General features: G+C 41.5%; 1 protein-coding gene across 1 annotated transcript; it reads left to right on the forward strand.

Annotated features, from left to right (window-relative positions):
• The first annotated feature begins 2,819 nt into the window (after positions 1-2,819).
• On the forward strand, positions 2,820-27,540 carry LOC141790369 (uncharacterized). The gene is made up of 12 exons (XM_074670195.1): positions 2,820-3,035; positions 3,711-3,798; positions 14,868-15,353; positions 15,451-15,554; positions 15,649-15,921; positions 16,061-16,154; positions 16,322-16,389; positions 16,489-16,710; positions 16,803-16,937; positions 17,025-17,087; positions 17,211-17,279; positions 17,382-27,540. Exons 3-12 carry the CDS (start codon positions 15,251-15,253, stop codon positions 25,602-25,604), a joined length of 9,354 nt encoding a protein of 3,117 aa, XP_074526296.1. The 5' UTR covers positions 2,820-3,035; positions 3,711-3,798; positions 14,868-15,250; the 3' UTR covers positions 25,605-27,540.
• The last annotated feature ends 286 nt before the right edge of the window (positions 27,541-27,826 follow it).

Below are 27,826 nucleotides of genomic sequence, written 5' to 3' on the forward strand. Positions count from 1 at the left end.
CCCTTCCACAGTCTTATTTTTAGCCACAAACACATGGAGAGTATCTTTTTATTTATCAGGCCTCTTCATGTGCAGGCAGCTGCAGAGTACCGAGTAAAATATCAAGACAATTCACTTTCAGAGCTATGAATCATCAGCCTCCATCTCTGGAGACAATAAAATGTCTCCGGTCTCACCTGTCCCCCACCTCCGGTAGAGCTGTATCTGTGACCTTTGATGGTTCACACCAGAGAAGGAGAAAAGGAGTCATCTGAACCCCAGAGATCTTCTCTGCTGTGTGAGTTTTGGTGAACATCTGGCAGGAGGACTAAGGAGGACCTGGAGGAAGTGGGTCAAATGGTAGCTGCAAACCATCTGGGTCATGTTTAAATCTTTGTGTACTGCCAGATGGCCTAGCTTTACTTAAAGTCAGAGGCTGGTAGGACAGATTTCAATCATAAAAAAAGGTGCACTGAAGTGACCTCTTGGATATGAGACTGATTTCCTGCACTTACACGCTCTCAAAACTCCACTCGAGACATGACGGAGGGCGACTACATAGGAGTTAAACCCACATCTGTTTTTCTCCAAAAGAGGAACATAAACCCATTCACAGACAACCAAACCCAACAAGGTGGAAGCCAGGGAAAAGAAAAGATTTGCCAGGCAATGACAGCTATAACTGGCAAACCACGAGCAAGCTTTGGACCCTGGAGGAGTTCTGTTCACAGCTGCCTTTGTCTACGGCAGGATTTCTAAAGAGCCACACCTGTAGCTTTAAAAAGAGAAGCCACCTTTACCCCTATTTATATCAGTTCAGGAGCATCTGAAGTGGAATATTTAAATACTAAACTGGGGCCACATAGGCTGTAACATGACACATTTATTTGCAAAAGCTGATGAAATCATGATGTATTCACTTCTTTTTTTAGGAGTGCTGTTGTGCTGAATATCAGCACTGGTGTAACTCAGTCTGTGGCTTCATGCCTACAACCAAATCACACCAGCGCTGATGTTCAGCACAACAGCACTCCCTCTCATGTGACAATGTTGATTCCAACCCACAGTCAGCAGTTATTCTGCAGTGGTCTGTTCAAACTTGAGAGTCCATCAATAAAATGAAGAGTGAGGTTATATTAGCTCTGCTCAGTAGATGACTGACAGGACATAACCAGGATTCACTAACGCTTCACCTTACAGACCTGTCTCAGAGCACCAGGCTGTGAGGAACACTGAACAGATAGTCCCCTTGTGCTGTGCCAGATGGTTTTGCTCAGTCATAACCCCCATGTTTTCCAAGCCTTGTGCTAAGTTTGCTTTTCTATCTTGATATTTGATTACCAGCTTCAGACTGTTTATTTGTTGTTACTTTGCTTTTCTTGTTTGTGCTAGCATTGCTGGGATTTTCTGTTGTTTCTTTGTTCTTATCTCACAGAACATTAGCTGTTATTTGGTTTTGAAGCTTTGCTGTTTTAATCTTGCAAATGAAGAATATTTTTTTGTCATAAGTTAAATGTTTGGGTCCTTGTAATGATAAAAAGTTTATCTTTAAATGTACTTCCTCAGTGTTAGATTGACCCTTAATTTCTGTCTGTAAATCAGTCTGTAAGTTACAGTGGCTGGTAGGTGAGCCAATTTGCAAAAGCCACAACACAAATGCAAGAGCAAAAACACAAATGCAAGAGCAAAAACACAACCAAAATTAAAGCTGCAAGCAGCGTTAGACGGGTCCTCGGGGCTCATGCCGGCTCCTGTCCCCCCACAGTCTGTCATACTGTGTGTCTCAATGAGACGAACATTTTGGTGTTGGTTTCATCTCTCTACGACATTCCTACTGGCCGCTATGGCCGTTTTAGTGTGCCTAGGTGGCGCTAGACAGCATTTTATGGGATGTTTGGGGTCATGTTTGGTTCATGTTCATGTTTTGTATTTTTCTCATTTTTTGGATGCAAATAATGTGTGTGCCAATTTTGGTGGCTTTCTGAATATGCTTAGGGGGTGTAATAAGCGATGGGAGAACGTCAAAAGGGTGTAGCAAAGGTAAAAAATGTACCGGCTGTGGTGGCCATTTTAGTGTGTCCAGAGAGGTCTGGTAAGCAACACTTTAGGTGATGGAATTTTTTTTTGTTTTTTTTTGCATTATTATCAATGTACTAAAAAATTATGGGCAGATGTCAAAATATTATTTATTTTGTTTATCATATCACAGTAGAATCATCATAATTTACTTTTTAATCTTACACTCAAAATTACAATGTGGAAGGGATTGACTTTTTATTTTTACAGCTGGTGGAAAAATAAACATTTCTATATCATTCACGTATGGTTAAAACGAGTATTCATTGGTTTATATGGGCTTTAATAAATTAGTAGAATTAAACACCTGTTTTACAAATGAAAGTTACAGGATTTACCAGTGTTTGGCATCACTTCCCTTGTATTTCAAGGACTGTGTTGTATTTATCATGGCAACACATTCCAGTAGATGGCGGTAATTCAGTAATACTTGCCACAGGCGTTAGCGCCGTGCATTGTGGGAACTGTATGCCAAGAACACCTGACAGATGCAGACACAGATAGAAACGTTCTCTAGTATCAGTGGGACATCCTGGGATGTATACAGCAGATTTTACAACTTTTTACCATTCTGCCTAACAAATACTGAATTTGGGGCAAAATAGCAGGCACTACTACTGTCGTACGCGGTTTGTAAAACATCCGCGGGGATCAATGGAGCTGCGGGTGATGACGTCATACGTCCCAGCATTCATCACGCGAACTGTCAACAGTATACGGTCTGAGAGGACAGCTGATCTCACCAAAACACGTGCGGATGCAGAGGACGATATGAGTCTGTTTCTCTGTCGGTCGGTCAACTTATTGTACACAGCTGCTTTGCTCCAGCACATGGGAGGAGGGAGAGGATTCACCGTATCCCCGGAGATCCCACAAGACGACATTAAGTGGATTAGACTGATTGAAACAGGGGAGAAGCCAGGAGAGAGTGCTAACTTTGGGAGCTCTCAAACAACGGATTCCGTCTGTGGATTGAACAGGTACGGAAAATTAAAGTTTCTAGGCTTCAGTACTGTTAATTTTACTACCTGTCATCTTAGTTATCAGCAGTATTTTTGAACGTGAAGGCGAGTTGGACCGTGTAGCTAACAGAAGCTAAACGTAGCTAAACGTCTGTTGCTCACTTAGCTACAAGCAATTTATTGTAGAAAAGGGGTGGGAAATATAATTGTGGTGTAATGCAAGCCTATACAAGCTTCTGCATTTAAAGGGAGATTATCAGTCTACATATCATAAAGATGCGCACGTATTTTGCTGCATTTATCTGCAATCATTGAGACGAGTTGGCATTTTTAAACAATAAATTCAACCTGGTAGCAGCATCAAAATGTACGGTTGTTTCGTGGTGAGTTACCAGAGATTGTACTTCACAACAGAGGCAACGTTGATCAAGTTTTAACGGCTACCGAGCAACCCAGTATTTTGGAGTTAATCGCGACCGTATAACTGGTGACTCTTGGACAAATACTGTACATGTGGTGCTTTGTTATTCGTTATAGCTGACTCCAAAGACGTTAAAAACACTACAGTTGCGTTAAATGCATGATTAAACGATTCGGTTATGTTCAATTACGTTTTGTGTGGTATCATTCAATGTCAATGTGATTAGAATGCACAGCTAATGGTAGCATTCTCTGCTGCGTCTTCTGCCGAAGGGGGATGTACGTCAGAGTGACGTGAGGTACCAGCGGGGTATAAAATGATCGATCTGGCCTCATCTCGTTCTTCTCACAGACTCTGGAGGTAAGACCCATTTCGTTGTCTCTTAATTTGATGTAAGCATATGTTGTGTTGAACCTGAGCAATGTTTAACGTGATTTAAGGTGAAATGAAAGAACGATGTCACGTATAAGTGAGATTTTGCTGCTCTGCGGTGAGATTTAAAACTTTCTAGAAGCTTCTGTGAGGTGTGTTTTCTGAACTACTTTGATAGTGAAACGATGTTAGCCTTTCTATCAAATAAGATATACATAATTAAGATGGAGTGATACATTTTTGGCGCATTTTGAGTACATTTGATGACTTTTTATCAGCATTTGTGGGTGGTGCTTCAATGCTAGACGTATGCTAATGTTATGGAAATCTCAGCCATTGTTCTGTTAGCCCGCTAGCGAGGCCTGCTCCGTGTGTGGTTTTGTGTCCTGTTGAGAGAAATGCTCTGCAGTCTTTACTCCAAAGACGATAATTGTCCTAAATGAAATAAGTTTTATATATGTAAGATATTATGTTACATTTGTGGTGAATTTGAAGAACATTTTGATGACTTTTAGTCAGCATTTGTGGGTGGTGCTCCGACGCTAAACGTATGCTAATGTTATGGAAATCTCAGCCTTTGTGCGTGTTAGCCCGCTAGCGAGGCCTGCTCCGTGTGTGGTTTTGTGTCCTGTTGAGAGAAATGCTCGGTAGTCTTTGCTCCAAAGACGATAATTGTCGTAAATGAAATAAGTTTTATATATGTAAAATATTATGTTACATTTGTGGTGAATTTGAAGAACATTTTGATGACTTTCAGTCAGCATTTGTGGTTGGTGCTCCGACGCTAAACGTATGCTAATGTTATGGAAATCTCAGCCTTTGATCTACATTCAGCCTTTGTGTTAGCACGCTAGCTACTCTGTGCTGTCTTTTGTGTCATGTTAACACAAATGCTCGATGAACTTTGATCATGGTGCAGTGGTTACCCTTTAAACAAATAAAATATATATATTGATGAAAGAATTGTACATTTTTGGTACGTTTTGAATACATTTTGATGGCTTTTACTCGGTTGGCAAAAGTTGTGTGCATACATATGCTAATGTAAGCTCGGCCTTTGTTCAATAATTGCTTTGTGTTAGCCACGTTAGCCTGCTCTGTTATATTAAGAGAAATGCTTGATATTCCTAAACCCAAGTACAATAATTGGCTTCTAAACTAATCAAATATATGAATTTTAGATGCTATGAAACATTTTTGGTGCATTTTGGAGAGTATTGCTTGGTGTGATATTTGCTTTGTGGGTTTAGCTTTAATAATGCTGTGTCATAGCTACTAGTTAGCCACCATGGTGTGCCAGCCTCGGCCTGCTCAGTGCTTGGTTTTGTGTAATATTGAAAGAAATGCTAAAAAGTCTGCCCTTAACACAATTAAGATATATATTTAAGATACTTTGGTACTTTTTTGGTGAATTTAACAAGATTTTTATGAGTTTTACTTGGTTGGTTGGTGTGTTGCTTTTCTGTAATACTGAGAGAAATGCTTGTTACCTCCAAGTACAATGATTGGCTTCTAAATAAATTAAATATATGTATTTTAGACACTATGAAACATTTTTGGTGCATTTTGAAAACATTTTGAAGATTATTACTTGGTGTGATATGTGCTTAAAGGTTGTAGATAAGGTTATGCAGTGTCCTTATTCAGTTAACAGAGGTCATAAATAGGACTGTTGCTCTTAGGGTAAGAGGATATGGGCTCTGAATTTCAACATTCAGCATTTGTGTTTAGAAAATGATGACAGCATGCTGTTTTTGTGGCTTTAATATTCCTGTAGTGTTGTAGTCTTGTTTAACAGTAGGAAAATGTTTTTAAAGAGTGAACACAGGATATTGAAATATGAAATAACAAGTTGATATTAATATAAATTATTAATGATAGTAGTAATAAACTAATAAATGAATATTCAATGATTTGTCACCATGGAAACCTTCTTCTTTGTTGTGCCTGTTTACTTTCAAATTTGTGAAATAGATATGTCATAAGGATTTGAGCTTAGGCTTCTGGAACTCTTGACAGAGGTTCCAAATAGAAGTGGAACTCTCAGAGGGCAGGCTAGGGCTCTGTTTGTTTACGTTCAAACTTAAAATTTTTAAATGTGGAAGTATTGTCTTCTTTGTCCTGCTTTTTCACATTTTTATTCAGTGAACAGAGGTCATTAATAGGACTGTTGCCCTTAGAGTTCGAGGTTATGGGCTCTGAAATTCAACATTCAGCATTTGTGTTTAGAAAATGACAGCATGCTGTTTTTGTGGCTTTTTTTTCCTCCCACAATAATCTTGATTACTCTTAAATAGTATTGATTTGAAGATTCCTTAGCTGTGTGATCTTATGCTCTCCTGTGGTTTTTATTGGGGCATTTTGAATACATTTTGAAGATTATTACTTGGTGTGATATGTGCTTTAAGGTTTTAGATATAGCTGCGCTGTGTCAGCCTTTTTTTTCTGTGAAAGCTACTTGTTAGCCATGTTAGCTGTAGCTTTTTTCTCCTTGTTTGGGCCATGCTGAGAGAAAAGACTTATTGTGTGAGTGTATTTGTGAGGTTTTTCTGCCTTTGTTTTAAATCTTAGCTTGAGCTGTTGATCAGTTGTGTATCTGTCCTTGTTAGCAGGCCAGAGCTAACTGGCATTTCGTGAGGGTTAAAGATCCATAATGTGTGAGTGATACAAGTGATTGTTTGGGACTTTTAAAGTTGTGTTTTGTGGCATTCCTGGCATGATCTAAATCTGTAGATTACATTTGCATGCATTTTTGATGGCTTTTATTCTCCTCAAATTTTCTTGATTACTCTGAAATAGTATTGATTTGAAGGCTCCCTACCTGTGTTCTCTACTTTACTCTCCTGAGCTTTTTTGGTGCATCTTGAATTCATTTTGAAGATTATTACTTGGTGTGATATGTGCTTTAAGATTTTAGATATAGCTATGCTGCGTCAGCCTTTTTTTCTGTGACAGCTACTTGTTAGCCATGTTAGCTGTAGCTTTTTGCTCCTTTTTTGGGTCATGCCCGGAGAATAGACTTATTGTGTGAGAGTGTGTATGAGGTTTGTCTTCCAATGTTTTTTTTCCAAGTTCAAGTTGTTGATCAGTTGTGTATCTGTCCTGGTTAGCAGGCCAGAGCTTACTGGCATTTTGTTGAAGTTAAAGATCCATAATGTGTGAGTGATTAAAGTGATTGTTTGGGACTTTTAAAGTTGTGTTTTGTGGCATTCCTGGCATACTTTTAATGTGTAGATTAGATTTGCATGCAATTTTGATGGCTTTTTTTCCCACTATAATCTTACTTACTCTTAAATGGAATTGATTTGAAGATTTCCTAGCTGTGTGCTCTTCAGTACTCTCCTGTGCTTTTTGGTGCATTTTAAATATATGTTGAGGGTTATTACTTGGTGTGATATGTGCTTTAAGGTTTTAGATAAAGCTATTCCATGACAGCCTTTTTTCCTTGTGTTAGGTACTTGTCAGCCACATTAGCTGTAGCTTTTTGCTCCTTGTTTGGGTCATGCTGAGAGAAAAGACTTATTGTGTGTGTGAGGTTTGTCTGCCTTTGTTTTAAATCTTATCTTAAGCTGTTGATCAGTTGTGTATCTGTCCTGGTTAGCAGGCCAGGGCTTACTGGCATTTTGTGAGGGTTAAAGATCCATAATGTGTGTGTGATTAAATTGATTGTTTGGGTCTTCTTAAGTTGTGCTTTGTGGCATTCCTGGCATGATCTTAATGTGTACATGAAATTTGCATGCATTTTTTGTGGCTCTTTATCATAATAATCTTGATTACTCTGAAATAGTATTGATTTGAAAATTTCTTTGCTGTGTGATTTTATACTGTCCTGTGCTTTTTTTGGTGCATTTTGAATATAATTACTTGGTGTGATATGTGCTTTGAGGTTTTAGATGTAGCTGCGCTGTGTCAGCCTTTTTTTTCCTGTGAAAGCTACTTGTTAGCCATGTTACCTTTAGATTTTTGCTCTTTTTTTGGGTAGGACCGATAAAAGATACATATTGATTACATGTGCCTGCATTTTTGATGGCTTTTTTTCTTCTACCATAATCTTTATTACTCTTAAATGGTATTGATTTGCAAATTTTTTGGCTGTGTGATCTTATGCTCTCCTGTGCTTTTCATTGGTGCATTTTAAAAAAAACATTTTGAAGATTATTACCAAGTGTGATATGTGCTTTTAGGTTTTAGACAAAGCTATGTGTGCGCCTTTTTCCCTGTGTTACCTTCCTGTTAGCCACATTAGCTGGAGCTTTTTGCTGTTTTTTAAAGTCATGCTGAGAGAAAAGACTTATTGTGTGATTGTGTCTGTGAGGTTTGTCTGCCTTTGTTTTAAATCTTAACTTGAGCTGTTGATCAGTTGTGTATATGTCCTGGTTAGCAAGCCAGAGCTAACTGGCATTTTGTTGAAGTTATAGATCCATAATGTGTGAGTGATTAAAGTGTTTGTTTAGGACTTTTAAAGTTGTGTTTTGTGACATTCCTGGCATGAGCTTAATGTGTCGATTAAATATGCATTTTTGATCGCTTATCATTCTCTTACAATAATCTTGATTACTCTTTAATGGTATTGTTTGAAGATTCCTTAGCTGTACGCTCTACTGAACTCTCCTGCGTTTTTTTGGTGCATCTTGAATACATTTTGAAGATTATTACTTGGTGTGATATGTGCTTTAAGGTTTTAGATATAGCTATGCTGCGTCAGCCTTCTTTTTCTGTGAAAGCTACTTGTTAGCCACTTTAGCTGTAGCTTTTTGCTCCTTTTTGAGTCATGCTGAGAGAAAAGACTTATTGTGCAAGTGTGTGTGAGAGGTTTGTCTGCCTATGTTGTTGTTTATCTAAGTTCATGTTGTTGATCAGTTGTGTATCTGTCCTGGTTAGCAGGCCAGAGATTACTGGCATTTTGTGAGGGTTATAGATCCATAAAGTGTGAGTGGTTAAAGTGATTGTTTGGGACTTTTAAAGTTGTGTTTTGTGGCATTCCTGGCATGCTTTTAATGTGTAGATTACATTTGCATGGGTTTTTGTGGCTTTTTTTTTCTAAAATAATCTTGATTACTCTTAAATAGTATTGATTTGACGATTCCTTAGTGGTGTACTGTACTGTACTCTCCTGTGCTTTTTATTGGGGCATTTTGAATACATTTTGAAGATTATAACTTGGTTTGATATGTGCTTCAAAGTTTTAGGTATAGCTATGCTGTGTCAGTCTTTTTCCTTTTTTTGCTCCTTTTTTGGGTCATGCTGAGAGAAAGTACTTATTGTTGTGTGAGAGTGTGTGCGAGGTTTGTCCTCCAATGTTGTTCATCTTAGATCCATAATGTGTGAGTGATGAAAGTGATGTTTTTGGTCTTTAAAAGTTGTGTTTTGTGGCATTACTGGCATGATGTAAATGTGTAGATTAGATTGGCATGAATTTTTGGTGGCTTTTTTCCTCTCCTACAATGATTTTGACTAGCCCTGAATAGTATTGATAAGCTAAGTTCTTAGCTGTGTGATCTTATGCTCTCCTGTGCTTTTTAATGGGGGTTTTAGAAAACATTTTGAAGATTATTACTTGGTGTGTTATTAACTTAAAGGTTTTAGATATAGGTATGCTTTTAACCATTTTCCCTGTGTTAGCTTCTTGTTAGCCACATTATGTAGCTTTAAGCTCTTTTATTTTGGGTCATGCTGAGAGAAAGTACTAATTGTTGTGTGAGAGTGTGTGTGAGGTTTGTCTGCCTGTTTTAATGTTTTAATCTTAGATTGAGCTGTTAACCAGTTGTGTATCTGTCCTGGTTAGCAGGCCAGAGCGCACTGGCATTTTGTGAGGGTTCATGTAAGATCCATGATGTGATTAAAGAGATTGTTTGGGACCTTAAAAGTTGTGTTTTAGTGTATTCCTGGCATGATCTATATGGTGTAGAATAGATTGGCATGCATTTTTGGCGGTTTTTTTTCTCCCACATTAATTTTGATTACTATTTAATAGTATTGATTAACAAATTTCTTGGCTGTGTGATCTTATGCTCTCCTGTGCTTTTGTGGTGCATTTTATATACATGTTGAAGATTATTACTTGGTGTGATATGTGCTTTAAGGTTTTAGATCTAGCTATGCGGTGTCTGCTTTTTTTCCCTGTGTTAGGTACTTGTCAGCCACATTAGCTGAAGCTTTGTGCTCCTTTTTTTGGGGTCATTCTAAGAGAATATACTTATTCCGTGAGGTTTGTCTTGCAATGTTTTAATCTTAGTTTCAGCTGTTAATGAGTTGTGTATCTGTCCTGGTTAGCAGGCCAGATCTGACTGGCCTTTAGTGAGGTTTTTTTTTTGATGCATTTTGAATACATTTTGAAGATTATTACTTGGTTTGATAAGTGCTTTTAGGTTAAAGGTATAGCTACGCTGTGTCAGCCTTTGTTTCTGTTAAAGCTACTTGTTAGCCACTTTAGCTGTAGCTTTTTGCTCCTTTTCTGGGTCCTGCTGAGAGAAAAGACTTACTGTTGTGTAAGAGTGTGTAAGGTTTGTCTGCCTATGTTCAGTCTTAGTTTGAGCTGTTGATCAGTTGTTTATCTGTACAGGTTAGCAGGCCTGAGCTAACTGGCATTTTGTGAGGGTTAAAAACGAAAATGTGTGAGTGATTGAAGTGCTTGTTTTGAACCTTTTAAAGGTGTGCTTTGTGGCATTCCTCGCATGACCTAAATGTGTAGATTACATGTGCAAGCATTTTTGGTGGCTTTTATTCTCCTAAAATTTTCTTGCTTACTCTTTAAAAGTATTGATTTGCAAATTCCTTAGCTGTGTGCTCTACTGTACTCTCCTGTGCTCTTTTTGGTGCATTTTAAATACATTTTGAAGATTTTTACTTGGTGTGAATTGTTCTTTAAGGTTTGAGATAGGGCTATGCTGTCTCAGCCTTTTTTCCCTGTGTTAGCTGCTTGTAACACATTATGTTTTTTCTCTTTTTTAATTGAATCATGCTGAGAGAAAAGACTTATTGTGTGAGAGTGTGTGAGGTTTGTCTTCTAATGTTGTTCATGTTAGTTTAAGCTGTTAATCAGTTGTGTATCTGTCCTGGTTAGCAGGCCTGAGCTAACTGGCATTTTGTGAGGGTTAAAAATCCATAATGTGTGAGTGATTGAAGTGCTTGTTTGGGACCTTTTAAGGTTGTGTTTTGTGGCATTCCTGGCATGATCTAAATGTGTGGATTAGATTGGCATTTTTTATGGCTTTTAATTCTCCTACTATAGTCTTGCTTACTCTTAAACAGTATAGATAAGCAAAATCCTTAGCTGTGTGATCTTTTTCTCTCCTGTGTTTTTTCTGCACTTTTATTACATTTTAAAGATTATTACTTAGTGTGATATGTGATTCAAGGTTTTAGATATAGCTATGCTGTGTCTGCCTTTTTTTCCTGTGAAAGCTAAATGTTAGCAACGTTAGCTGTAGCTTTTTGCTCTTTTTTGGATAATGCTAAGAGAAAATACAAATTGGTATGTGTGAGGTTTTAATATTAGCAGGGCTTGAAGACCTCAGGCATAGTGCCGGAAATCCGGCGTAGACAAACCTGCCAGATTGTGAAATCCTGCAGGTCGGTCTGGCTGCCCTCCGTTGATTTCACTCGATCGAGTTCCGACTGAACCAGTCAGGAAAGAGAGGCGGGAGCTGCAGAGAGCAGCTCCCGCCTCTCTTTCACAAACAAGCAGCAGCGGCCCAAATCCGCTACGTCATACCGTGGCTTGATGCGTATTGGTCTATGATGAGTGTGACTGGCAGAACGATCGTCCAATATGGCACTGTCCGTCTAATTTGTCAGATAAATGTGCTTCGTGAAGAGAGTAATTAATGACGGAGGCGGAGAGCAGAAGCAGCGTAGCAACCCCTTATAATGAAGCAGTGATATTGAGAGATGTTTTTGGACAACAAAGAAGCGTTTTAAGGCTTCAGAGAGCAAGTTTACCACGTAATCGGGATACCCGCTCGAAAACTGCGCCGCCAGCGAGTCTGTAATCACGCAATCGGGCGCGCATGGATGTATTTTTCATCCATGCGAATTTCAGTAAAACCGTCACTCCTACTAGCGACTTCGGCGGGTTGAATTATTTAATTGTAGTTTTCTGAAACGGCATCTGAAATACTAAACCCATTGCAGTATGAGACTACGACACCACAACTCCCACGAGCACTGCCTGCACACAGTGTTTGCTCATTGGTCCCTTCGCAAAGTCTTCTACTGACAGGCGCCCCAGACGCGCTGGTCTTCAGCCTTCGTCTCGGACACTGTGACAGCTCCCGGTGTTTAGCGCATGATAACGTGTTTTAAAACTTCACTCGCGTCTTATTTGCTCTCTATGGTAAACGGATTCCGGGATTTAAGTCACAATCTAGCGCCAAATATTCCGTAACTTGTTAAAAGTGAGGACATTTATAAGATGGAGCTCATTTAAGCTCACAGTGCACCGTTCTCACCAGCAACACTCACCTTGAGCAGGGGAGGAGGAGAAGACAGGAGGACACGTAGAGAAGAGAAACTGATCATTGATATGAGAAGCCGTAGGAACAGTATTTAAACCTCCTAATAAACAAACATTTTAAAAGTTATATGTAAAATGTTCACTCTGGAAATACTGTAAACAAACCAAATCATTCTAAATAAATGAAACTTATGGTCCAGTGTGACTTATGTAGGCCTACGTTATTTTCGTCTTCATGACGCATTTTTTTGACTGATACGACCTCAAAAAATGTATGATAGTACTACGAAGTGACTTGTAGTCCAGAAAGTATGGTACTAGTTTATTAGTGAAAAATTGCTGTTGTAAATAAATATTAAAGTAGACAGTGTTTCTAGAAAGCATTTTCAGTTTAGTTTTTATTTTTTCAATTAATCTTCAACCTTCACAACTTTCATTGAATGCAATATTATGCTCCTCCTTTAATTACTTTGTTTCAATAGTCTGCATATTTTCATATTTAAGGAGCACAACCATTTCAGAGCTGAATACCTGATTTAGGTAGTCTTTATTTGAGTGTGCACAGCGGTCATTTATATTTAAAAAGGTTTTAAATCTATTTCAGGTAAACTTTAGCATTTCATCATCCGCCTTGATCATATCAAACATAATTATCCAACAACAAAATTGTGGACCCTACCAGAAGCGATGGCCACAGGTACTTATGCTGTATCGCTGACTGACCGTTTGTGTGAACAAAAAATTAGTGTTACTGTGTTAAATGTTGTTTTTATTATTATTATTATTATTATTATTATTATTATTATTATTATTATTATTAATAATAATAATAATAAAAACAATATTAAACGCAGTAAACCCCCCCCCCCCCCCCCCCCCCCCCCCTGCTTTCAGGCACAGGATTTTTTCCTGCTTCAAGCCCTGTATTAGTTTAAGCTATTAATCAGTTGTTTATTTGTCTTGGTTAGCAGGCCAGATCTTACTGGCATTTTGTGAGAGTTAAAAATCCATAATGTGTGGGTGATTGAAGTGCTTGTTTGGGACTTTAAAAGTTGCGTTTTGAGGGATTCCTGGCGTGATCTAAATGTGTAGATTAGATTGGCCTTTTTTGTGGCTTGTTATTCTCCCACAATAATCCTGTTACTCTTAAATGGTATTGATTAGCAAAATTCTCAGCTGTGTGATCTCATGCTCTCCTGTGCTTTTTTGGTGCATTTTAAATACATTATGAAGATTATTACTAAGTGTGATATGTGCATTTAAGTTTGTAGATAAAGCTATACAATGTCAGCCTTTTTCCCTGTGTTAGCTACTTGTAAGCCACATTATGAAGCCTGTTCATCTGAGTTTAAGCTGTTGTGTGTATTTGTCCTGGTTATCAGGCCAGAGCTTACTTGCATTTTGTGAGGGTTAAAGATACATAATGTGTGAGTGATGAATGTCATTGTTTGGGTCTTTTAAAGATGTGGCATTCCTGGCGTGATGTAAATGTGTAGATTAGATTGGCATTTTTGTGGCTTTTTGTTCTCCCACAATAATCTTGCTAGGGCTGCACGATTATCGCAATCGCAATGTCAGCACATGCAATTACGTAATCGCAAAAGAGGTTATCGCAATCGCAATGTCAGCACATGCAATTCAGATTTTTCTCCGTGATAACCAAGCAAGTCTGTAGAATCATCATGACACAACTTTTTTTATTAAATCGCAAGCACAATCGCAATCGCAATATTGTCCACCTAATCGCAAATCGCACCTTTTCCCCAAATCGTGCATCACTAAATCTTGCTTACTCTTAAATGGTATTGATTAGCAAAATTCTCAGCTGTGTGATCTCATGCTCTCCTGTGCTTTTTTGGTACATTTTGAAGATTATTACTTAGTTGGATATGTGCTTTTAGGTTAAAGGTATAGCTATGCTGTGTTGGCCTTTTTTTCTGTGAAAGTTACTTGTTAGCCACTTTAGCTGTAGCTTTTTGCTCCTTTTTGTGGGTCATGCTGAGCGAAAATACTTATTCTGTGTGAGGTTTGTCTTCCAATGTTGTTCATCTTAGTTTATGCTATTTATCACTTGAGTGACAGTTCTGGTTAGCAGGCCAGAGCTTACTGACATTTTGTGGGCATTAAAGATCCATGATGTGTGAGTGATCAAAGTGATTGACTGGGTCATCTAAAGTTGTGCTTTGTGGCATTCCTGGCATGATCTAAATGTGTAAATTAGATTGGATGTGATATAACTTTTCTTGATTAATGTCAAAGGTCTGAGACATGTTAGGGAAATTAATATTCCTAATTTTGTAGTCCTGTTAACCTGTATTTAAAAAGTGAACACAGGATATTTAAATATAATATAATATACACAGCGATAATATATTTGATTTTTTTTTAATATAAATAATCATTTCTGTATTTTGAAAGATAAACAATACTTCGAGCCCTGTGCTGCAGGCAGAAGGATACGCAGGCTATATTGTGTCTGTTATTGTGTCTGCCTCAAAAGTGTTGTGGAATTGGGAACTTTCAAGGGCATGAAGACCTCATGCTGTTTTTGTCTTTTCTTCTCCCACGATTTTAATTAGTCTTAAATATTTTTGATCTACAGATTCCTTGGCTGTGTGATCTTGTGCTCCCCTGTGCTCCCCTGTGCTTTGACAACTGCGACTGTGCTGCATTTCTGTGATCTTCTGATCCAGAACACACCTTTATACTTACACATCTATTTAAATAGACACACCGAGAGTAACTGGTAATCTGCACGCACTTTAATTGATTTTATACACATCCACTCAAGCACACACAGACACACACTCACACACACAGACACACACACACTTGCCCTCAGCCAAGGTGAGTTAAAACATTTCTACATTGTAATGTTAGGTGAAGCGTTGCTTTGTGAAGCCTTGTGAGTATGATTGGCACAAATTGACTGTCGTGTTTTGTCTGAGCGTGGACTCAAAAAAAATATTTTATCTTCCTGTTCAGATGCCTAGAGCGAAAGGCCATCGGAGGGCGCTGGCCATGAAGAGGAAGAGGGCAGAGGACCACCCCTGGACTGCCCTCGAGCCTGTCCCCGAGTTCGTTGCTCGTATGTGTCAAACTTTCATTTCAGAATGTTCACTGATATGGTTTGGATGTAATGTCCCTTAATAATGTTCTGACAAACTTCAATGTCCATTACACAGGGCGCGGTACCGGGTACCGCCACCGAACGCGGAGATGGCCAACCTCTGCACTGACCCACCGGAGCTGCAAGTTGGTCACTCCAGCGCGTCGTCCGGACCAGAAGGTACGATTTTTGTTTTATTTATTGAAAAATTGCAGCGAGTAAGGTGTCTGTTGGTAGGTTTCTCTGTTGTAAAACAACGTGTGTGTTGTTGCAGCTGGTGTTCGTCGTTGGAGACTCCCACCTCCGGGCCATGGTGGACGGCTTCGTGCCCATGCCGGTAGGTTCTCTGTCCTTTGCTTTTCTGTCTGTTCCAGGTGCATCGGCAGCCGAGCTGAGGACAGAGGCCCTGCACGCAGACGTCCCGTGGACCCCCGACGCCGTCTGCGTGCTCGCCCCGAGCAACAACCTCACGGCCAGCCGGACGGTTGGCGAGGCAGCGTTGGACTTCGGTGCTCTCCTGACCTCCATCGCCAGCCGCTGGCCCAAGGTGTGTGTTTGTTACAAGTTTTTGTTGCTCACCATTTGGTTTTGTGTCAGCAAAGCTGCTGTGAGCAGCCTTTGTATTGTCATGCACTTATTTTAGAGACATGAATGTGATCTGCTGACAAAGGTTTTTTTTCTGTAAGGTGTTCGTGCTGGACTTCCCTCCACGCCTGAACATCCACCCGGGCCTGCAGTTGGCGCTGCGTCAGGAATTCCACCGAGTCGCAGCACGCATGGGTACGTTTCAATTGAGTTTTTCTGCAAAATCTGAGATTTGAGAATTTCATATGTGCTTAAAAACTGACGGCATGCATGGATGAACATTTACATGTAAATGCATGCGTTAATGTTTACTTCAAGTATTTAAGTATTTTTTTGTGTGTGGTTTGTGACACTTATTTCAGGTTTCCCTTACGTGTCTGTGGCTGAGCACCTCCCCCTCCATCGGTTGGAGCTGTGGTGCCCCGACGGCGTAAGTATTGTCCTAATTTTTACAAGACACTTTATGTGACGCTAAAGAAAACATCCAACTAACAAGGTGAAATGTCTGCTGTGTCTGACTGTTTTTCAGGTGCACCTCAGCGACACCGATGGGACCCCTGTGCTGGTGGATCTGCTGTGGAACGCTGCTGTCCAGCAGCTGACCCAGCGTCCGCCCTCGCCCACGCCCGCGGTGTCCCGCCGGACATCGCCGCGTGCCACGGTGTCTCCCAGGCTAGTTGTGACAGGTCACCTCCCCGTGACCCGTCATAGCGACCCCTGGGAGTGGACTGTGGTTGGAAAGGAGGACAAGGTAAAGTGTTTTTCTGATTGAGTGTGTAGAGGTTTGTGCAAAGCCTGCATGTGAAGTTTTTTTTAAAACAATGTTTGTTTTTTGTTTTGAAGGCCGGAACACCTGCTGTGGTTCGGCCTGTCATCCCGCCCAACCCTGTGTGGTTCAGCGGTGACATGTTGGATGCTATGGAGAAGGTCAGTCCTTCTTCTGGCTCCGGCTGCATCGCTGAGCCACCAGCTGGCCAGGTAAAGTGCACACAAGCCATATGACCAAATAGTTGATAACACAAGTGGTAAACAGCTGTTATAAAAGGTTTGTTTTTCTTCCTCTAGGCTTCGCGTGCGAAGCGTCGGCCACGAGGTGTTGCCAGGAAGCGCAGTGGAGGGAAGCGGCAGGTGTGTTTTTATTTTATTTTTTGCTGGTTTTGAAGAGTGACCAATGCGGTGTGATATATGTTTTGATAAGAGTTGCATCTTGATCTTTTTTTTTTTTTTTCCATGTTTTCCTGTTCTTTATAGGTGGCGGCAACACCTTCACCTGCCCAGGAGACCGTGTCTGCCTCCGGCCCCAGTCCAGTCCAGCGCCAGGTGCGTTTTTGTCTAAACATATTATGTGACTTATTGTTTTTACACCTGCATTTTTCCCCCTGGTTTGTCATGCAGTTAAACTGAATTTTTGATTTGTGTCAGGTGGAGGCAGCAGCCCAGGAGTCCGTGGTCCCGGAGGTGGTCGTGGAGGAGACATCGCTGGAGTCCGAGGTGCCGCAGGTCGTCGCGGAGGAGGTGGCTGCGCCGTGCCCTGCTGTCGCCGAGGGAATCCAGAGGCCACGGAAGATCAGCAAAGCTAAGGACCACTTTTTTTCTTCTGCTTGTGTTTCTGATGCTGGGTTAGAGTGTGACAGTAGTGATGTAGCAGCAGAGGCTAGCAGAGCTGGGAGGCCAGTCAGGGTTGTGCGCGGGTCGTTTCATCAGGCTGACGAGCGCTTTTTTTACGGAGGACAGCAGTGTATGGCTATAGCTTTGGTCAGCTTAGCCAAACACACGCTGAGCAGTGTTTTTTCCTGGGACAGACGTCAGCTTGATCGCGCGTTGATTTGCGGCGATGAGTTGTACAGTAATTTGCGCGATCAAGGAATCTTCAACCACGTGACAAATCTGCTCTCTGTCCCAGATTTGCCACAGCGGTTGATGATTGATGATGCGGTGGTTCGCTTTGTTTTTGGTGACTCGGCGTTTGGCGTTGTCGGCGTGACTGAGGGTGAACACATCGACAGCGGTGTGTTCATCAGTTTGCGTGACGCACTGAACAGGATCTTCGGTCAGTACCGCACATGTCTTCTGACCATGTGTGGCAACACTTCTGCCATCATCTGTGAGGATGGACAGTTCTCTGTGGTGGACAGTCACTCACGTGGTAACGAGGGCTTGTTACACTTTAACGGTACAAGCGTGGTTTTGCATTTTGCGTGCCTGGATGACCTGCACCACTACATCTGTCGCTTGGCTGACAGTCTCAGTTCGAGGGAGAAGCTCTTTGAACTGTGTGGCATCACTGTCCATGTGGGTGCAAGTCCAGTGCTGCCTGGTGTTTCTGTGGAGGGTAGGGTCACAGGGGTGACTGCTGCTCCAGCACCAGAGTGTAGTGTTGTGTCTGAGCATTGTGTCAGTTCAGATGTTAGTCCAGCACTGTCAGGCGTTTCTCTGCGGTCTTATGCCAGTGTGTTGAGCGGCGGCTCACCAGCAGGACCGAGCATTACTGATGGCAGTAAGTGGGGCATTTCTTCTGACACTTGTTGGTCGAAGAAATCAAGGCGATCCGGCTTTCGTTTTAGATACGATGAAGATTTCCCTCCGCTTGGTCTTAGTGCTTATGCAGATGTCAGTCCGGTGCTGTCTGGTGTTTCCGTGGAGAGGCGGGTCACTGAGGTGAACACTGCTCCAACACCAGAGTCTAGTGTAGTCAGTGAGGGCGGGTTAAGTGATGTGGTTTCTGAAGGCAGTTGCGAGCCTGAGGTTTGTGTTAGTGTAGATGCCAGTCCAGCGTCGTCAGGAGTGTCTTTAGCCAGCAAAGTTAGCGGTGTGTCAGCAGCAGAGAAGCGTAGGATTTCTTCTGACCCTCGTGTGTCAAAGAAATCCAAGCGCTTTGATGTTGGCGAGGCTAATTTAGATGTAGAGTTTGTAGATACCATCAGAAATGCAGAGTTAACTTTCTGTCCTCTCAGCGTAGACGCCTGCAAGGCTGTGTGCAGTCGCTTTAACTTGGAGTTTGTGAAGCTCGGTGGACCGGTGTCCACACGTGTCGGTTTGTTAGGGGTTCCTTGTAGAAATGAGAGGATTGTGGCGGATGGTAACTGCTTCTTCAGAGCCATCTCTCAGGCTGTGAGTGGTTCTCAGAAGCACCATCGTAGGGTTAGGCTTGCCGTTTGTAAACATCTCCAGAGAAACGGTAGTCATTATTCTACTCTGATTAGGAGTGAGTACTCTTCAGTGTCAGAGTACATTCAGCAGTCCAGGATGGCAAGTGTTAATTCTTGGGCCTCAGAGGTGGAAATTCAGGCTACAGCAGATATGTTAGGTGTTAGTGTTTGTACATTTTATGATGGTCGTTGGCTAAAGTACAGCTGTAGCGGTAGGTGTTTGTCGTCGGATTGCATTTATTTAGAGAATATCTCAGGGAACCATTTTGAGAATGTGGTTTGTGTTTATGAGCCTGGACTGCAGAGCTGTTATGGTTATTGTAAAGTCAGTGAGGTTTCAGGTTACAGCTTTAGGGCTAGATGTCAGGAAGGTGTTGTTGTTAGGGAGGAACCAGCAGTTTGGTGCAGTGATGCCATGGAATTTTCAGATTTAGGTTTAGATGTTGAAGACGAGGATGCAGAGCCAGGTGTGTGGTTTGCAAAATCGAAGTACATCAACCGTAGGGAGTGGAGTCAGAAGAAAGAAAATAAGTTGCTCAGTGAGAGACGTCAGATGAGGTTTAGAAAGAAATATCAGGATAATGTGATTTTTAGAGAACAGAAAAAGTCAAAGAGTGTTGAAAAGTATAGTGAAGATGCGTCACACAGAGAGAAGGTTAAAGGAATGAGTGTAGGGAAATATAAAGAGAACCCTGAGCACAGAGAGAAGGTTAAAGGAATGAGTGTAGGGAAGTATAAAGAGAACCCTGAGCACAGAGAGAAGGTTAAATCCAAGGGTAGGGCACAATATCAAGGTAGTGAGGAGCATAGGGAGAAAGTTATAGACAGGATTATGGCTAAATACAGGGATAGTGAGGAGCATAGGGAGAAAGTTATAGACAGGATTCTGGCTAAATACAGGGATAGTGAAGAGCTTAGGGAGAAAGTTAAAGCAAGGAGTAGAAAATTTAGTAAGCGTCAGTACGGTAGTTTAGAGCACAGGCGGCGGGTTATTGGTCGTGTTAGGTCCAGCAGGAAACATAGGGTAGAGCAGTCAAAAGACTTTGGTTTTGTTATGAATCAGTTTTTAGAGCAGGTTAAAGATGGACCTGATTTTGTCTGCTGTGTTTGTCACAGGTTGTTGTTTAGAAATCAGGTCGTTAGTTGTGACAGGGACGCTTACAGCAGAACCAGCAGAACAGCTGAACTTGCTGAGGAGTGTATTAGTGAGTGTTTCCTGCATCAGTGTCGTGAAGAGTGTGTTGTGCCGTGCCAATTGGCAGTTTCTAGAAGTGAGCTGTGGATTTGTCACTCCTGTCAGGGTAAGATTAGTAATGGTGAGATGCCAGCTGAATGCTGGATCAATAACCTGGAGCTGGATCCCATTCCACCTGAACTGGGATGTTTGAATAGCTTAGAGCAGCATTTGATAGCATTGCATATTCCGTTTATGAAGATGTTGGCACTGCCGAAAGGGGGGCAGAACGGAGTACATGGACCTGTGACATGTGTTCCAGCTGACATTGTGCAGTCGACTCGTGTGTTGCCCCGGTCCAGTATGGAGGGGTCTTTGGTACAGGTGAAGTTAAAGCGTAAACTGACATACAAAGGGTATTACGAGTATCAGTTTGTAGATACTTTGCGTGTAAGACAGGCGCTAGATTATTTAAAGAGGACCAATGCCCTTTATGCAGATATAGAGTTTAATGAGGACTGGGTTAATGAGTTTTGTAGGATAGAGGATCAAGAAAGGGAAGAAGCTGAGTCTAGTGAAGAAGAGGCTGTTTCAGAGCAGGCTGTTCTAGAGCAGGGTGGAGTTGGTGCTCAAGGGGCTGATCAGGTTAGAGCACAGGCTGAGTTTGTTGAGGGAGATGTAGAGGAAGCTTCAGACATAATACAAGATGAAATGTTACATGACAGGCAGCAGCACTGCATGTTTCAGGACACTTGTCTTATGCCTGTTGATATTGGTCAGGAAGCATTAGATCAGTATTTTGAGGATATAGTTAATATTGCGCCTGCAGAGGGAAATTGTCCGGTTAAGATGCTTTCTGACCAAACGAATGAGGCGAAATGTTTTCCAGTGTTGTTTCCTCGGGGTAATAAGACCTTTCACGACATTCGATCGGCTCACCTGTCACTGACGCGTTATTTTAACAATAGGATCATGCATGCGGACGGTCGTTTTGCGCGTAATGTAGAGTACATATTTTTTGCGCAGTACATGTCGGAGTTAGATCAGGTAGTGTCTAATGTTTCTGTGGCGTTGCGTAAGGGTAAAGTAGGTCAGAGGTCTCAGCGAATCACTCAGGGTATGTTAAAGGATGAGGAGGCTTTAAAGCAGTTGTTAGAGTTTGATGATGGGTTTAAGTTCCTGAGACCAATTAGGGGGACTCCGGCATTTTGGCAGACTGTTCAGAAGGAAGTGATGGCTTGTGTTCGGCAGTTAGGGATACCGACGTGGTTTTGTTCATTTTCGTCTGCTGATATGCGCTGGCAGAATCTGCTGACCAGCATCCTGAGGCAGGAAGGCAGATCGCAGACGGTAGAGGATTTGGAGTGGGCAGACAGGTGTCAGTTGTTGCGTCGTAATCCGGTGACAGCTGCGAGGATGTTCGATTACAGATGGCATTGTTTTTTGAAAGCAGTTCTCATGTCTCCCGCTGAACCAATTGGCAAAATCGCCGATCACTTTCATAGGGTCGAGTTTCAGCAGCGCGGTTCTCCTCATGTTCACTGTTTGTTTTGGATCGAGGGCGCCCCCAAAATTGGTAAGAACACAGATGAGGAGGTAGTTGCGTTCATAGATAAATACGTCTCGTGCGAGTTGCCCTCTGATGATGACACATTATTGGACATTGTGACATCGGTTCAAACACACTCCAAACGACACGCTAAGACTTGTAGAAAGTCAAAGAAGAGCAAATGTCGTTTCAATTTCCCAAAACCAGCTACGAAGCGGACATTTATCTGTCATAAGAAAGAATGCAAATGTGGCGGGAAAGATGCATATGGCATAGACGAGAGAGCTGCTTCAAAAAACATGCCAATCTGTAAGTGTTTCGACAACGACGACGAGATGCCCAAAGAAACAGCGGAGGCAATTTTAACAGCTGTTAAGAAAGCTGTTGAAAATGAGGTGCCTCCTGCGAGTGTAGATGAGTTGTTTGCGAGTTTGGGCATTAATCAGGACATCTATGAGCAGGCGTATCGACGTTTAGAGAAAAAGACAAAGGTAGTCTATAGGAGAGAGGTAAACAGTGTTTGGGTGAACCAGTACAGTAAGAAGTTGTTGAAGTGCTGGAACGCCAACATGGACCTTAGCTTTGTCACTGACGCCTACGCAGTTGTCATTTACATCATTTCGTACATTACGAAGTCAGAGAGAGAAATTGGCCTTTTATTGAGCAATGCCCAAAAAGAAGCTTCCAAAGAAGGAAATCTCTCTGCCAGAGAAAGCTTGAAGAAGCTGGGGAGTGTATATTTACACCACAGAGACGTCTGCGCCCAGGAGGCAGTGTATAGGCTAACGTCCATGCATCTGAGGGAATGTTCCCGAAAGGTTGTCTTTGTGCCGACAGGGAGCAACATAGTCAAAATGAGTTTACCTCTCAGTGTTTTGCAGGAGAGGGCGTCATCACATGATCTTCGCTCGGACGACATGTGGATGACTAGCATAGTGGACAGGTTTAAGAACAGGCCCGACGACGACGTGTTTAGCAACATGTGTATGGCGACGTTTGCATCTGAGTATCGTGTTCTCTCCAGGAATGAAAAATCAGAAAATGCGATTGAACTGAAAAACAATTTGGGCTTCATCCTGAGGAGAACACGATCTCAGTTTGCTGTGGTTCGGTACATGCGTTTTAACTTAGAGAAGCAGGAGGAGGCTCATTTTCAGAGTCTGTTGCAGTTGTTCCTTCCTTATAGAACTGACTCTGAGCTCAAACCTGAGGGCTTTGAGTTCTTCAGTCAGTTCTATGAGGTCGGGGAGGTCAGGTTTAGGGACGGCTCCGTGCACTCGGTTCAGGCTGTGGTCGAGGAGAATAGGGCCAAATTTGAGTTTGATTGTCCGGATTTGGAGCGAGCTCAGGAGATTGCTGAGCTGCTCGGTGGTGTTGATGAGGATGTGTGGGGTGAGTTGTGTCCTGAGCAGGAAGCTGAACGCATCGAGTGTTTAGAGGAGAGGAGGCAGCAGCAGGCAGAAGAGATAGAGGGAGAGCAGCTAGCTGAAGGTTTAGAGAATATTCCAGATTTGATGGGTGCTGCTAGACAGGTTGTTAGGTTAGAGAAGAACAGAAACACCATGTCTCGTAGTGAGGGTTTGTGTTTGGTTAGGTCTCTGAATGAGACACAGTTAGCTGTTTTTTACAGGGTGAGACATTGGTGTTTGCAGAAGGTGATGGGCAAAAACCCAGAGCCTCTGCAGGTATTTGTGACAGGTGGAGCAGGAACGGGGAAGAGTCATTTAATCAGGGCCATTCAGTATGAGGCAGGGAGGCTTCTGTCAGCACTATGTCATCAACCAGACGATGTCACAGTTTTGTTAACTGCTCCTACGGGCATCGCTGCATACAATTTAAATGCAGCCACAATTCATCACACATTCGGCATTGGAACACATGCTAGTTTACCTTACACCCCTTTAGGTGAAGATAAACTAAACTCGCTCAGAGCTGAATTGGGTCACCTCCAAATTCTAATCATTGACGAGATCAGTATGGTTGATCACATTCTGCTGGCTTATGTCCATGGTAGGTTGAGACAGATTAGACAGACAGGCGACTTTTCCCCTTTTGGCGGTGTGAGCGTGATAGCCGTTGGTGACTTCTATCAGTTGCCTCCTGTTAAAGGGAAGCCTCTGTATAGCAGTCCCATCGGGGTGGATCTGTGGTGTAACTTTAGTGTAGTGGAGCTCACAGCGGTAGTTAGGCAGAAGGATTGTGTGTTTGCTGAGTTGTTGAACAGGTTGAGAGTGCGTTCTAAGGACACGCCCCTTTTAGAAACGGACGTCCAAATTTTAAAGTCACGCGAGACCGGCGAGGAGAGCTCAGCCTTGTATATTTTCCCGACAAATATGCAAGTGGCTGAGCACAATCTGGAGCAGCTCTTTGCCTCGTGTCCTGATTATGTCACTATTGATGCTCAGGACTACCAAAACAGTAGCAAAACAGGTAAATTGGAAAAGATGGCCGGGCATCATAGAGCAGCATCAGACACGTGTTTGCAAGAGCGGCTGTGTTTAGCGAGGAACGCGCGCGTCATGTTGTGTAAGAATGTAGATGTCGGGGATGGTCTGGTCAATGGAGCATGTGGCACCGTCACTCACATTGAGTTTAAGAATGTGAGTGACAAGTTTCCTCAAACAGTTTATGTTAAATTTGACGATCCTAGAATTGGCTCACAGAGGAGGAAACAGCGTGCACATGCAGCAGTAGAATGCAGGGATTCTACTGCTATTGATCCAGAGCAGGAGAAGGCTACAAAGTGGGGGGGTTTGCGTGTTCAGTTTCCTCTTAGGTTAGCGTGGGCGTGTACGGTACACAAAGTTCAGGGTTTGACGGTGGACCAGGCCGTGGTCTGCTTTAAGAAGGTGTTTGCACCCGGGCAGGCGTATGTAGCACTTAGTCGAGTCAGGGCTTTGTCGGGACTGATCATCAGGGATTTTAATGAAAAGGCCATTTTCAGCAAGACCACCATCAGGGAGGCCTTGGAGGGCATGCCTCCATTTTTGATTGGACAGCAGAAACCTTCATCAGATGCACCCAGCTTCTCTGTGTATCTGATGAACGTTCAAAGTTTAAGCCGCCACTTGGTGGATCTGGTGTCTTGCACGCAGCATATACAGCCTAACTGTATTGCTGTCACAGAAACGTGGCTCACTGCACAGTCCTCATTGGACACTGTTCAAATTGAAGGTTACACTTTCCACAGTCGTCCTCGTGGTGTGTGTTACAGCAGCAGCAGCAGTCACGCCAAATTGTTAGAGCTTCAGCAGCTTGAACATGGTGGAGTTGGTTTATATAGTGAAGACCAATTGGACTGTGACGTTCTGCAGGTACCCGATTTGAATCTGGAGTGTTTGGTGTGCCTGTTTCCAAAAGTTAACATAGTTTTGACAGTGATCTATTGTCCACCATGTTATCCAAATTTAGTACTGAAGGAAAATCTGGGGAAGTTACTTGATTGGTTAAATCCAATCAGTAACACAATTGTAGTGATGGGAGATTTTAATGAAAACATTTTGAAAAACTTATCAATTTGTAAATTCATGGGCACAAAAGGATTCATGCAGCATGTAACACAGGAAACCACAGAGAAGGGGACTTTGATTGATCATGTTTATGTTAAAACAGCACAGTACGATGTGGAATGTGCAGTGATGCCCACGTACTTCAGTGATCATGAAGGAATTCTGTGTAGTTTTAGAGTTAAAGATGATCAGGGGCAGGTAGATGTTAGTGTAGGTGAGTTAGAGGAGCTTTTTAGTGCTGAGTTAAGTCTAGGTGATGATTAGTGTGGTTGGTTTGGCAAAGGAGGCACACAAAGGATTCACAGTGGCAGTGTGAGTTCTTTGTCTGAGTCAAACACAGCTACATCGCTCTGCCATGGTGCAAATATTGGTGTTAGTTGTGTTAATCTGTAGGGTTTAAAGAGGAAACTGGTGTGTAGTTTTTTGGTGTGAAATTTTTGCTTCCACCACGGTTGGAGTTTTGTGTTTTTTATCCGGAGTCTGCCCACTCACATAGTGAACGCCATGTAGGAATTTTAGTGGTCCACTGTGCATGTTTTCTATATTTGTGTATTGTATTTATATATTTATATATTTATTTATCTATTAATGGTGAGGTTTTGAATTGTCGGTATTTGTCGTGTAAATTTTGTGGTAATTAAAGATGTAAATAGTAATTATGATTTGATTGTTTCTAAAATAATCATGTGTCTTACTGGAAGAGGAATGTGGTTTTTTTTTTTTAAATGTTGTTGATCATGTAGGCAGGCATTTCAGTTAATCATGTATGTTATAGTTGTTAGTGTTTGTAGCTGTTAGTCTTTGCTTGCTGCACATTAACTGTCATTTTCTGCAAGTGTATGTTTGAGTTCAGTTGTGTTAAATCTTCATAAGTTCACTTTCAACAGTTCAGATGAAAACTGTTTGTTTGTGAACATGAAGTAAGAGCAAATCTGTTCTGGCACCACAAGGCTCAGACTCCCCATTCTGCATGCCTGACTGCCAGGACAGGACAGCTTTAAAAAGAAATAGTTATTATTGTTATTGTTGTCATTTTCCATGTCTCCTCCTCCCCCTTTGTGTCTTTCAGTCTTATGTTTTCTCTCTCTGTCCCTCTGAAACCTATTACAACATTGTGGTCATGTAACTCTGTGTTTAGAGAAAGTTTAGCTGATGGTGCACACGCTCAGATGATTTTGTTCTTAAAATGAGTCTTTGTGTCTCTGAGGTGAACTGTCTGTTGGAAGATGCTGCAGTGATCCTCAACCTCCTCACCAGCAATGAGGTGTGGATGTGGATGAAGCAGCAAAAGATTTTTGGATTCACAGCAACACATGTATTTGTTTTGTCATCGGCCAGAGTCGTTCAGATGAACTGTAGTCAAAATATTTATGTCCATGACATTAAAATGTAAAAAGTTAAAGATAAAAAAATAAAGATATGTTAATGTAAGTTTGACAGCAATGAGAGAACTAACGTCTGGATTTCTGATAAGTATTGGATGAATTGCATAATAAAATAATCGTTTTGATAATCTTGATGCTGAGTAACTTTTTCATATTTAAAAGAGAAATTACAAGTAAAATGTATAGACACAATTGAAGTATCTGAAAATACATTTGACCAAGAAACCAGACATTTAAATGTGAAACTGTTTTTGAAAATAAATTATATAATGCTAAACATCAGTGTTGTCTGTCATGCTGTTAATAGTTAATAAAAATGTTTTCCATGTAGTGTGAAAAAACAAAGGTGATTGATAACTTTTCCCCTGGTTTACAGTGTAATGTAGTTGGCTCAAACTTTAAAGTGTCAGCTGAGTGAGGATGAGAAAGGGTGAGATTTTACTGTCTTGGTCCCACACCAGCCATCCAGATGTGAGTTCATTAAAAACAATTCTGGTAACGTAGTCTCGTTAAAATTTTAAAGTTCTCGATGACTTGGTTACAGAGGAAATTATGTTCCTTGTTAAGTATATTTTTTATTATTATAAGCAAGATTTCATTTTTTTTTTATAGGTAGTGAGTTTTCCAATATAAAGTTGTAGGCATGAGCCACAAAGTGGGAAAAGTGTGATTGATGTGATGAGAAAAAAGTATCTGTAGTCAAGCACCTGAATGTTTCATTTGGAATGAGAGGTGCACATTCATTCAACCCCATCACACCCAACATGTTTGTTTCACACCTGTACTTGCAGCCTTGTTGAAAAAAAAAATGAATGCAACCAGAGACAAAAAAAACTTCATTTCAATGGGTGCAGTGAGTGTTAAGTTCCACTGTTAAGTGTTTTTGTTTATGAAAGTATCTTCAAACAAATGGTTTGCATTCATATGCTAGATCAAAATTCAGTGGCGACCCTGTGACCTTCTTATAGTTTAACTAATGTGTGAAGCTGCAGCTGTGAGTAGATCCAGCAGTACGTGGACTTTAAAACCTCCAATCTACATGTTTGTGATTAAGAGTTATCACAGTACCCTCAAGGCAACAGCCCTGTTTTGGCTTGCCTG

The sequence above is a fragment of the Halichoeres trimaculatus genome, unplaced genomic scaffold, assembly GCF_033239565.1.
Source record: "Halichoeres trimaculatus isolate MK-OKI-2021-1 unplaced genomic scaffold, fHalTri1.1 fHalTri1_scaffold_5, whole genome shotgun sequence".
In the NCBI taxonomy this organism is placed as follows: domain Eukaryota; kingdom Metazoa; phylum Chordata; class Actinopteri; order Labriformes; family Labridae; genus Halichoeres; species Halichoeres trimaculatus.

Coding starts and splice junctions, on each gene's coding strand:
- LOC141790369 (XM_074670195.1), top strand. CDS start 15,251: ATGCCTAGAGCGAAAGGCCATCGGAGGGCGCTGGCCATGAAGAGGAAG. Junction 15,354..15,450: donor TGTCCCCGAGTTCGTTGCTC/GTATGTGTCAAA, acceptor TCCATTACACAG/GGCGCGGTACCGGGTACCGC. Junction 17,280..17,381: donor CCAGTCCAGTCCAGCGCCAG/GTGCGTTTTTGT, acceptor GATTTGTGTCAG/GTGGAGGCAGCAGCCCAGGA.